Source organism: Indicator indicator, chromosome 1 (assembly GCF_027791375.1).
Source record: "Indicator indicator isolate 239-I01 chromosome 1, UM_Iind_1.1, whole genome shotgun sequence".
NCBI classification, from domain to species: domain Eukaryota; kingdom Metazoa; phylum Chordata; class Aves; order Piciformes; family Indicatoridae; genus Indicator; species Indicator indicator.
The window spans coordinates 90,842,208-90,854,491 of NC_072010.1; the positions used below are offsets into that span (position 1 = coordinate 90,842,208).

Here is a 12,284-nt window from a genome sequence, read left to right on the forward strand (position 1 = left end):
CCAACAGCTGCCAACAAGAGTCCTGGGCTAGCCAGGCTCGGGAAATGCCTTGCATGTGCCCTGCCTTGCTTAAGAGGTCACGGACCTGGTAATTCTTAGTAACATCCTCCCATTACTCACAACACACAGAGGCAGACAGGGAAGAAAGCAGTTTGAAAAAAAAGGCTCATAACCTTTCCCTTTCCCTGCTTGCAAGGCTTTCTTTATCCCTAATGTTCATTTACTCCTCACTTGAGGACAGACATAGCTCAGTGACAATGAAAACCTTTTCTCAACACCCATATTCCTGATCCCCATCAGCACATCTTGCCTTACTCACAAGACTGGGAATGTAACAAGGGCACAGTGGGGGAACCCCAGCTTTGCTGGCATCAGGAGAACAAGCTGCAGACACTTGGAAAAAGCCCAGGGAGAAGGTCAGCTCAGTCATCAGGATACCTCAACGGCTCTGGTCCAAGTTTCCCTTTAACAGAGGCCATATGAGTCAATAGGAGGTCCTGATGGATTTACTCTGAAGTAAACAAGTGAAAGAGTTTTCCCTGATCTCTGTTCAAGAAGTGTTGTAGAAATGTTCAAGACCCTGTTAAAAGAATTGCTGAACCATTTTGGATGCACTTGGTGCTATCACACCCATGCACAGACTCATCAGCTTGCTCACAAGCCACCAGTGTCACGTCGGAGAAGATTCCAGTTAGAGTAGAAACAGAGAAAGGCACTTCGAGTGCCTAACGCAGATGAAGCTGGGATGCAAAATGTTCCTTCCAAGAGAAATCCAATAACATGTGGAAACTTATCAATACGTTTGATGAAACCAGAAATATAGCATGACAATTTACATTGTCTTTTTTTTTTTGGGGGGGGGGGTGGGGGGTGGCTAAAAAAAAATTGCTTTGATTTCCTCTGTGTAGTACTGAGTGGATCACCCACTTACCTTGGTCCTCAATGTTATCTGAGACTACCCTGCTTTGGTGTAGTCTTCATGAGGACCTAAACCATGAAATATGGAGGACTGATCTGAGCATCCCATGTCCCAATAAGGAAGACAGGTAGTCTTGGACAATCTGGTGGAATGGCTTCCACTGGAAATTCATTGGTGTTCTGGAATGTGTCTGGGTAATTTATTATTTTATTTTTTAGTTCTTATGAATCAACAGATTCAAGTCCAAAAGCTGTGTAAGTTAAAAAACTTCTAGTAGTCTGCGGACAGGGTTCCCAAATATTTTAAATTGAGCTGTCATCTACACCAACCTCTAAAAAGATGTCCACTTCTAAAGTGTGAAGTACACTCTTACAGTTACTTCTCTGTTTCAGCACTCAGAGGTACAGTTAATCCTTGTGCTAGAACAAGTTTCCTTCTGAAATTCCTTGGTGGAAGGTGATAAAACTGATAGGTACTGACATTTAAAGTAATTTCTGTGGCACTCACTGTAGTAGATGCCTACTACACAGGTGGGGTTGAAGGCTGTCAGGAAACTCAAGCACTTCCAAGGATAATACCTTGAACCTTTGTTTGCCTTTTAATGACAATTTTTCACTTTGGAGCATTATCAAGTCATCTAACTGCTATTATTTCTGGCTTGACACTTGTACTGCAGCAGTGTCTCACTGGGTTCAATTTACAGGCTAAAACTCCAGCACAGAAGGTGGTGCACAACCCTGGGAGACTGTCCTCAGATAGATTGGGAAGTTCTGTGCTCGCTCAATAGACAGAGACGCGCAGAAGAATGATGTATGGGGCAAGATAGTGGCAAAGAATGGATAGTACAGCAGAATACTGACAGGGCCATCATGGGGAATAAGATGCCAAGATGCTATTAAAGTCACATCAAGCTTGCACAATCCAAAGATTAAAAATGTAAATATTAAGAAACCTCAGACAACTTTCTGAAAACGGCAAAGCAGTCATCTCATTTACTGGAAGGCCTGTAGCTGAAAACACGTTTGCAGGAGTGTTTTAAACTAGGTGTTGGAAAACAACAAGGAATGAGAACATGATGCATGTGCAGCAGGGCTGAATTACTGCTGCTGTTCGATCTGGAGGTTTCTGGGTTTAATAATCACACTCAGAATATCCAGGGGATTTTAGAGAAGAAGCAGGGAAAAAGAAATGCAGGGAGGAAAAGGCAAAATTTTTGGCAAAACATCAGGTTGCCCTAACTAATAATAGCCTTCTGCTAGCAGCTGTTGATAAGGACTAAGTGTGTGCTTCTCAGTCCCCTTATGCCCTGGAAGTGTGAACGCCCAGGCGCTGATTTTTACCGCCCTCTGTCTATGGGGATCAGCACTTTTGTTAACGTCCTCACAGTTTCCCCCATCAGACTTAGTCAAAAGCCCAAGAAAGTCAGTAGGGATCTTCTTGGTGACTGCTTTAGATTTTGAATCTGGGATGAACATGTCCAAAGGCAGAAAGACCTGGTGAGGGGTCTGGAGAGCAGGTCTTGTGAAGAGCAACGGAGGGAACTGGGATTGTTTAGTCTGGAGAAAAGGAGGCTAAGGGAAGGCCTCACTGATCTCTCCAACTATCTGAAAGCAGGTTGTAGTGAGGTGGGGGTCAGTTTCTTCTGCTTAGTATCAGGTGACACAACGAGAGGAAATGGCCTGAAATTGTGCCAGAGAAGGTTTAAGTTGGATATTAGGAAAAACTTCTTTCCTGCAACAGTGGTCAGGTGCTGAAATAGGCTGCCTAGGGAAGTGGTGGTGTCACCATCCTTAGAGGTGTTCAAGAAACAGGTGGACATGTCACTATGGGACATGGTTTAATAGCCATGGTGGTCTTAGGTTGGGCTCAGTGATATTGGAGGTCCTTCCCAACAAAACAATTCTCTGATTCTATGATTCTAACACACCGTGTTTCAGATTTAAAAGACCAAATCTAAGAGCAAAGTTAATCAACTTTTAAAAACATTTTCCCACATCACTCAAAGCAGCAAAGGATCCCTCCTGCTAAATGACAGAAAATAGGACTCACCTTTGTCTAGAGAGGTAGAGATCTTGCAAGCCTGGGAAACTGTGCCTTCAAGGGCAATGTATCAGACTATTATGACTAAGAGAAATAAGGTTATGGTGCTAGAGTTCACTACCAAACTGGCTGGCCTAATAACACGTTGGTCTTTGTTGCAGTCACTGCTTATTGCCAGTCATATCAAGCATGAGTATTAACAGCCAAATTCATTGTATCTATGGAATTAGGTAGGGAGGAGGGCAAAAAAAAAGCAGCAACAGGCAGCAAGAAGTCCTTTTATATATATATATATATGAATAAAATTTTATTGAATTTTAGACAATTAGAAAGAACAAAGAAAGAGGAGCAAACAGTCTCATGGAGGGTAGGAATCAGAAGAGCTTTCCCAGTAGAAGAGGAGGCCTGCTGAGGGCAGTGTTCCTACAAATGTCACACAGAGGTTGTAGTACAAGCAGAGAGAATGTGTCTGGGCTTTTCTTTGATTGTTTTGGGTGGTTTTTTTTCCTCCCACATCAGGGTTTCTAAAGCCACTCTTCTTCCCCTATCAATACAACCACCCAGCAGCAAAGTGAAGAGACAGGCAGGAAAGAGGATGTCTCTGGAGAAACCCACACAGAGCCACCAGCCTGCTCTGCTGCAGGTGTTTGTACCCATTCTGCAAGGAGTTGTGTAGAGGGGGAAGGAAGAGAGGTTGGATTTTATTTTTCTCGTTTTTCTTTTCTTTTTTATTTTAAGCAAAGAAGGCACAAAATCTCAGCCAAGCTTCAAACTTAGTACTGCCTGGGAGCCCCCAACCTCCCAAAAAGCCACTGTGTCAATGTGGGAACCCAGCCCTCACCTCTCCCTCCTCTTCCTTATAGTCTGTGCTTGCATTTGAAAGGTACCACTCAGGCAGAAGGCTCTGCCTAAGGTTTGTGCACTGCTAGGGAAAGTAAAGCTGTGCCGGGACAAGGAAAGTGGGGATGAGGAAGAGTCTGTTGGCTTCAACAGACCTTTTTTCCAATGTGAGATCTACAAAAAGTCACCTCACATTGCTTTTCCAAGAGTAAACCTGGAAGGGCTCTGGTGCTTTTGGAGGTGACTACTGCCTTCACATGTGAAAGGGCTGGTGTTATGTAAGAGGGTCAAGACATCCACCTAGGCATGATCTCTTTAAGCCATTGTTCTCTAGAAGGGTAAGTTCCAGCCTTCAGTCCAGCCCTCCAAATAGCACCATATTCCTCCAGTGGTTCAACTCTTGGCTTTGATTAAGGCTATTTAGTTGCAATAGAAAAAGGATAGGTACCAGCCACAACCACCTCCCTGGCTGTGATGAGATGACATAGCCACTGACAGATGCCACCAGTATGCAGTCCCAGGACACTGAGGGAAGCAGGGGAGGCAGAGAAATAGCATGTGGACTTCCACAGGGTTACCTCCTTCATTAAGCCCATGCTTTCACTCTTTCTAAGGAAAGGGATTTGGAAACAAATCCTGCCAACCTCAGCATCTGGGAAGTCCGTGCACATGGGAAAGTGGGAATGAAAACTTTCCTCCACGTGAGTGTTCCAAGCACAACATATGCCTCACCATGCCAGCCAGCCCTGAATAGCCTAACAAGGAAAATCCACCACACAAACACCAAAGCTGCAGTGTTGGAAGCCACTTGACCCAAACCAGATAGCCCAGGGGCAGCAGACACCTCTGGACTTGCTTGCTGGTCTGCCACACCACTCTGTTCCTCTGTGCCTCCTGAATAAACCCAGCAACACCTCCCACAGAAAAAAAAAACAAGCCCAAACCAAAACAACTAACAAACAAACAAAAAGCCATGAGCCCTACAGCAGCAGCAGCAGCAGTAGCAGCGCATCCTCCCCCTTCATGGAGCGTCTTGGGGAAGGATGCTCAGATGGCTGCATCCTCCACAGCCATGAACAGGGCTCTGGCAGTGCCCTGAGCTAGTGCAGGAAAAACACCCTGTCTTAGACACCTGTGTGCATCAGTGTTTTATCTCTGTGTGTGTGTGTGTTTGTGTTGGGGTAGGAGAAGAGCTGCAGAAAATAAAGACTAATGCTCCCCTATCCACGTCTCCATCCAGCCATCCCATTGGCCATGCTGGTGGCTGTGCCTTCTTCTTGCCCCTCCTCACACCCAGCCCAAGCACCCTGCCCTCCTTTTTCCAGCAGCAGGGGCAGGGCCATGGGGAGGGGGCTGGGGCTGCCATATTGAGGCATACCTTGCCTCAGCACCCCTCCATGCTTAGCTTCCCCCCACCCCAATGCAGCCTGCCATTCTCTTGGAAATAAAACAGTGACAACAATGGGGAAAAAAAATAAAAAATATAGATCTCCCCAAACCTCCCTGAAAGACCCAAATGGATGCAGTCAACCCCCAACAAAACCAATGGGAAACAAAAGCAGAAGTCCCCCCCACCCAAAGTCAGGGCTGGGTGCATGTTCCAGCTGGGGCCAGCAGCCAGGGAGTACCCCTTGGCCTCCCCACTCCCCTGGCCTTGGCACATCTGCAGCTTTTGCTGGCACAAGGAGCCCTGGCAGCCAGGGGCGATATGGCATGGCCTGGCTGTCCCACATGCTGGCAGCAGCCTCAGGAGGGGAGGGCATGGGGGAGAGGCTAGTGCATGTGTGTGTGTCCCCCGTCGCCTCACCACCTTTCAGGAAGGAGTACGGTCTTTTCACCCCATGAGGTACAAGAGGGCCCTTGCTCAGATCTTGGCTGCTGGCATGGCCTTACACGAGGGAGCCAGCCCGGCTCTGGGCGGGCACCATGACTGGGACAGCCCCGATCCGCTCCAGCGTGGCCTGGCTGACAGCGTAGGAGCGGGTGTGCGGCAGCCGTGGCTTCCTGCTGATCGAGCCGTTGCTCCGGATCACCTCCTGAGGGGATGGTGCCGTGCTGGCTGTCACCACCAGCGTCTTAGGGGGAGCAGGGGATGGGTGGCCACCATTGGCATAGACAGGGCGGGTGCTTGTGCTGCCTGAGCGGGAGAAGGGGGGCTGGTGGGTGTCGTTGCTGTTGCTGAAACGGGTGAAGGAGTCTGTGGCGTGGTTGGCTTTGGGGTCGTTCCAGTAGCGGCTGTTGTAGGTGTTGGAAGAGGTGAGAGTGTCGTTCTCTGATGAGGACGCATCAGCGTGGAATGTCTTTGCGGCAGAGGAGCATTTGGGCGGCAGGTCGTCCTCCCTGGGAAGGAGAGTGTGTGAGAGCATGCAGAGGAGGATGCCTGCTTGCCCACCAATCCCCCAAACAAACCCTGCTGGGGTCAACGCCATCAGTTCAAGGTGAAGGATAGCACCAACTTGGTCCTTGGCCAGCTTACTGATCTGTCTTTGCAGGACCCAATTCTGTGCACATTGATTGCTCTGTGCCATTACTGCTGAGACAGACAACTCAAACCCACATGTCTAGGGGGGGAATAGGCTAGACTAGACTAGACTAGACTAGGATAGAATAGAATAGACGAGAAGAGAAGAGAAGAGAAGAGAAGAGAAGAGAAGAGAAGAGAAGAGAAGAGAAGAGAAGAGAAGAGAAGAGAAGAGAAGAGAAGAGAAGAGAAGAGAAGAGAAGAGAAGAGAAGAGAAGAGAAGAGAAGAGAAGAGAATAATAGAATTTTTGTTACTGGAAGAGACCTTCAAGATCAAGTCTAACTGTCAACCCAACACCACCAGACCATGTCTCTCAGCACCACATCTACATGGCTCCTAACCCCTTCCAGGGATAGTGACACCACCACCACCACCACCCTGGACAGCTTGCTGTTGATACTTCACAGGCAGTCAATATGACTGTACAACCAATAAAGCTGATCCTCAGGGCAGCTGCAGCAAGCTACCAGAGGGAAACACTGTGGCTGTAACACTAGAGATCACGTTTTGGTCTCCAGAGCTTTTCAGCTGTCACTGTCTGGTATTACAGTCTGGTATTACGGGTCAGGATCTCCACCACATCACTCTCCTGTCGAGCTACCAACATCAAGTCAAGGCTCTCAATAAAGGCAATACTGAAAACAAAATACGTTGTTGCCTTTCTTCATTTGATTCCTCCATTTTTGGGACATAGAGCGACATCTTCACCCGGCCCTCGGAAACACACCCAGGATTAGCAAAAGTGGGATTTCTAATTGCCTTCCTGCCAGCTGCTGCTTTTGCTGGGTGATCAGAGGTCTCCTGTCACTAACTTTCCCTTACCCTTACCTTATCTCATTAGGAATCTCTTCCTCTTCTTCCTCTTTGTGTTTATTTTTCCAGTAAAATAGTGCCACAGCTACCAACACAATGCAAACAACAAGCACAACGGCGCCTGTGGCCACTGCTCCTGCAATCAGGCCAATGCTCCTGGGGTGGGCTGTGGAGATGATTGAACAGAGAATGGAGAAGAAATCAGGGTAAGGCTGTGGCCAGGTCACTGTCTCTTGGAAGGGGGAAAGGCAACATCCCCATTCTAGAGCACAATAATCTTCTGTTAGAAACATACATGGTGGTTCACAGCAAACATGTTTACACAATTTAGTGTCACAAGATAGAAGCAGGTGGCCAAACCTCCCTTGGCAAAACACTTACGTGCAATGACTTGCAGGTCCAGAAGGCAAGTGCTGGTTCCAATGGCATTTGAAGCCACACATTGGTAAAGACCTGAGGACATAGTGCTGATATTTCGAAGAGTGACAGTGCCCTGGACTTGGTCTAGTCAGAGAGAAAAGAAGGATTTAAATCCCTCCCCCCCTTGAGAAAAACCATGAAAAGGCAAAGCCAGCAATTAGAGAATTTGATGTGAGACTATCTAAAGAGAGAAATGAGTTAGGGAATAACCTTGAGATGGAAGCATTGTGCACACATGCACACAGACACACAGACAAGATTAGGTATTAAGGAGCTTACACTAGGTGTTTCTTTTTCTTCTTATAGATGAATTTCTGCAAATGAAAGCTTGGGACACTCAGCATTGTATGAGAAAAGGGAGGGAAGAAGAGATGTGCAATTATCTATACCCAGATCTACCTGCTAAATTAAATCCTGCCCTGCAGAGACACTGCTCGGGAGAGCTCCCTACCTGCTGCTCTGCCAATTTTCATCATTCCTGAATTGTGTCAAACTAAAGTGCTCTTAAAATACAGGAAGATAAAGGGCAGAAGTACAGCTATCACTACTTGGTCAGGATACCTAGGCTAAAAAATCTTATGGATGGGACTTGGGGTTGGCCAAAAGTCAGTCTGATCAGAGTCTTGCTTTTACAAACATCTGAAAGGCAGCTCTGGTAGTAGCTTATTGGAGAACACTATCCTCATTATGAGAAGTTTCCTGGGATGACTCTGTCTCCCTTCTCTCAGTTTCCATTCCATGTGCTTTTCATTTGGCTTAAAATGCAGGTGAAACCATAGTTGAAATCTCCAGCCACACACCAACATCTGGCAACCATGCTCTCTTTCTCTCTCCCACTCAACAAAACCCTTGGGGTTCCTCAAGGAGAAACATGTTTCTGTACCAAAAGAACATGAATTTAAGGTGGCCACTAGAGAGTACCTAGTCCACCATGGGCCATAGGAATCTTCATTCCAACAAAACAACCATGCAAGTGATGGCAGACACTCAATGAGCCAAGCCACCTCTGCAGCTCAGACAAAGGAAATCCCAGGCTTTCACCTGGGAAATGAGAGGATAATCAACAAAACGAGCACCTTGTGTGGCAGTTGGGGGCAACTTGGGAACATTGTCCAGTTTCTCCCAGAGGTATGTTGGCCGGGGGATGCCTTCTTCAGAGCTGCAGGTCAGTGTGACATCGCTGCCCACATCCAGAGATCCCTGGATTCTACAAAGTGGAGCAGAAGGAGGAACTGCAAGAGAAGAGGGGAAGGTAACAGCAGATCAGGAAATATGTCCAAAGAGTGGAGTGCAAGCTCTTTCTGTACACAAGCTGCTGGGAAATCAAGAATGCTGGCATGAGCTGACAAGGGGACAAGAGGGAGGCAGCAGACAAACACCTATTGAGGTTTGAGGTGTAACAATTCACAAAGATGAGCCACCAGCTTATCAAGGTTACAGACTACAGCTGACTTTCACAGCACTCAGTTCTCTTATATCCCTCCCCAGAGAAAAAAGTGAATATTTCTGTCTCTGAGGCAGCCAGGGTGGTGAGAGCTAACAGAGCTGCAGACAGAATTTGCTGTGGTTGGATTTTGCTTTCATACCCTTGTAACAGCACACACTCAGGAGTGTTTAACATCCTAGGGAAAGTCCAGTAATAATTGCTTTCATGAAAAGAAAGCAAAGATCTGAAGTTGTTCTCTTCTCCTGTTGCTGTGCACAAAACTCCTATGGTCCTTCCAGGATGGCTTCATACTTTATTCACGCTTCTTTGCAACTCTGCATCACAATGTTGCCACAAAAGCTTTCTCTCCACCATATTATAAAAGTCTATTATATGCTGCCTGCATATGAAAGCTATGTGCCCTATGAACTCCCACAATACCCACAAAGCAGCCCATCCCTAACTACAGGATGTCTAGGGGCTCCAATGCATATACCACCATATCGCTATTCTAGGATGCACTATCACAGACAGAGGATGCCCTAGTCCCTTTTCCTTCTCTCTCCCCCATAATACCAATAAACACACCCAAGACAGTAAGTCCAATGACTCCAATATTCCTGACGCCTCGGTCGGGAAGATTGTTGACCAAACACTGGTATGTGCCAGTATCCGATAGCTGAGTGTTGTTGATGAAGATGGAGGCACTGGTGGTTGGCATTGTCACAGCAAACCCCACTCGCCCATAGAACTGGGGTGCACCACCAAAGATCTGACCCCCTTGGTAGAGAATAACCTGGAAAAGAAAGGAAGGCTCAAATGATACTCTGCAGGAGCTGAGCAAGGAGGAAGAAGAGCAAGCAAAACATGGCCTTCCCAAGGTGAAAGGACCAGTTCCTAAAGGATCTCTAAACAACCACACCTCAATATACACTTGTCCCGTGCAGACCAATCCTAGCAGAGGTGTTTTCTGCAAAAAAAGATCACGCTTTACTTTATGTTCATGAAGGTAACAGACAAGGTAGATACCCAGTCTTCCAGAACAGTCAGATTGGCAGTACCAGACAGCTTCACATCATAGTCATTGCCCATCAGGGTGGGATCAATGTAGAAAAGCCAAGAATCTGCAGGTTAGTGACTACTTCACTAGAAAGCATCTGCCCAGTGGACAGAATCATTTTGAGTCTCAGCCAGGAAGATCTTGTCATGATTTCACACAGCTTACTGAAGATCATGAATGACATGCAGTGCAACCCTTGAACCTGCAAAGCCTCTACCAGTCAGATGCCTTAGATAGCACTCTCCTCCAGTCCCTGAGGAGCAAGTACATTTCAGTTGCAGGTTCTCACAACCAAATGCCAAGTGTGCTGGAGGCAGTGTGCATTTCAGAGCAGTGTCATTCTTTGGCTGTCTGACTTATGTGGGCAAAAAACAGGCCAGTAGATCTCCTGTTATTTGCCCACCACGTAGACAATAGACTCTCATTTGCTAATATTCATAACAATGGAGTTGCATAAGCCACCGAGAGTGAAAAAGTAAAAAGAGAAGTAAAAGGGGAGATGAGTCTTTGAGAGGCCATGGTTATGGCACTAGAGCAGGCTTCCCAGAGAGGTTGTGGAGTTTCCTTCTCTGGTAACTTTCAAAACCCGCCTGAATATGTTTGGCCTGCCCTAGGTGATCCTGCTTTGGCAGCAGGGTGGAACTCAATGATCTCTGGAGGTCCCTTCCAACTCCTAATATTCTCTGATTCTGTGATTTTTACATAGATTTCACAAGTTTAAGTCTGTAGCTGCTCCCAGGTCCTACAAATCCCACATCTAGTACCCCAATACCTGGATTACATCTCCTGTGCTCTTTTGAACACACAAATCACCAGAGCACCAGGGTACCAGTACAGTATCACACACACCTGCCCCAATTACACATCCCACCAAGGCAACCAAGGACACAATGTGCATCAGTGAATAAAGCACTGAAGAAATCAGATTCACGTTACGTTCAGCAACGAAGGGTCAAAGAAGTCCTGGGACAGCCACAGTTCCAATATCGTGAAGGGTATACATGCAGATCAGATGGAAAGGGTAAGGAAAATTTAAGTTGTGAAGAAATACATCCTCCAGTAAAAAATGACCTACCTGTTGAGGCTGGTTGGCGTTAGAAAGAGGAATGACCATCCAGATGACATTAAGGTTAGTGAGAGCAGCGTTAGTGGTGAAGGTGCAGGGCAATACTGCTGTCTGGCCTCGGGCAACCTGGATGCTTCCTGAACTGACTGACACCTCCAGAGGACACACCAGACCTGAAAAGAAAAGGATATCCACCTCAAGCATTTCAGGAGAATGACACCCAGATCAAGCACTACAGGTGGCCCCATATACCTGCAGGTCCTGACAGCACCATTTTGCTGTTACACAATTGGATATTACCAACTACTTCCCTCAACAGATCAGGCTGTTCTCCTGTGGAGCTTTTGCACAGGCAAATGCAGATAGGCAGCCCTTGTAACTGAGAGCACTCGAGTTTCAGAGCCTCTGAAAACAATGGGTTTTGTTTTGGTGAGGAGGAAAGAGCCCAAAAAGCAACCAAGCTGTGTCTAAGAGATAATGAAATAAGTTTCAAACCCACCAGTCTTAATGATACCCAGCATCACTAAAAACAGAAAAGGAAATGGCATCCTAAAAGTCTTCACCAAGGAGTAAGAAGAAAGAGTTCTCCTACTTCTATGCCTCAAAGTCCAGCATGAGCAGAAAATTCTCAGTGCTGTTTTTAATTTAAAGGGTTAAAAAGTAAGTATTTTCCAGTCTAGGTATTTCTATCTAGCTGCTGTAAAATTACTACTGATAATGGAGAGTCTCATCAAATCTCATTTATTTTCCAGCATTTCCACGATTCACTTCTTTGCTCTCCACACAGGCTGAACAGAGCTCAAAGCTCCAGCTTCCCAGTGCAGCAGCTCCAGGATGCAGTTTTTAGGCTGCAAGTCACACAGGGAAGTACCTCCATGCCTAGTGCCAAAACTTTGTCAAACAAAACTAACCAAGGAGTCACCACCACTGATTTGGGTAACACTAAAATTCTTTAAACCATTTTTCTCTACAAAATCAATATATTGATTACAGAATAGAAAGACTACTCTCTCTGTGTAATAGTTCACTATCTTCTTGTTCAAATAATGTGGGAGGCTGCTGAAGGAGAAGGTGAGGAGTATTCAAGTTGCAAGACAACATCAGAAAATCACTAGTACCCAGGTGTAGCCTGTGGATGATCCTATTCTCTTGCTGACTTCAGGAATGGCTGCCAGCAA

General features: G+C 46.4%; 1 protein-coding gene across 4 annotated transcripts; it reads right to left on the bottom strand.

Annotated features, from left to right (window-relative positions):
- Window positions 1–5,688: 5,688 nt before the first annotated feature.
- IGSF11 (immunoglobulin superfamily member 11) lies at window positions 5,689–11,274 on the bottom strand. 4 transcript variants are annotated; one of them, XM_054387180.1, is made up of 6 exons: window positions 11,116–11,274; window positions 9,569–9,776; window positions 8,631–8,786; window positions 7,516–7,638; window positions 7,150–7,300; window positions 5,689–6,139 (listed from the first exon to the last, which is right to left on the bottom strand). In XM_054387180.1, exons 1-6 carry the CDS (start codon window positions 11,152–11,154, stop codon window positions 5,689–5,691), a joined length of 1,128 nt encoding a protein of 375 aa, XP_054243155.1. In that variant the 5' UTR covers window positions 11,155–11,274. The 4 variants fall into 4 exon arrangements, with proteins under 4 accessions (XP_054243155.1, XP_054243163.1, XP_054243180.1 ...); XM_054387188.1 differs by having other exon boundaries at window positions 7,588–7,638; window positions 11,116–11,259; XM_054387205.1 differs by having other exon boundaries at window positions 7,150–7,219; window positions 7,576–7,638; window positions 11,116–11,259.
- Between the last annotated feature and the right edge of the window lie 1,010 nt (window positions 11,275–12,284).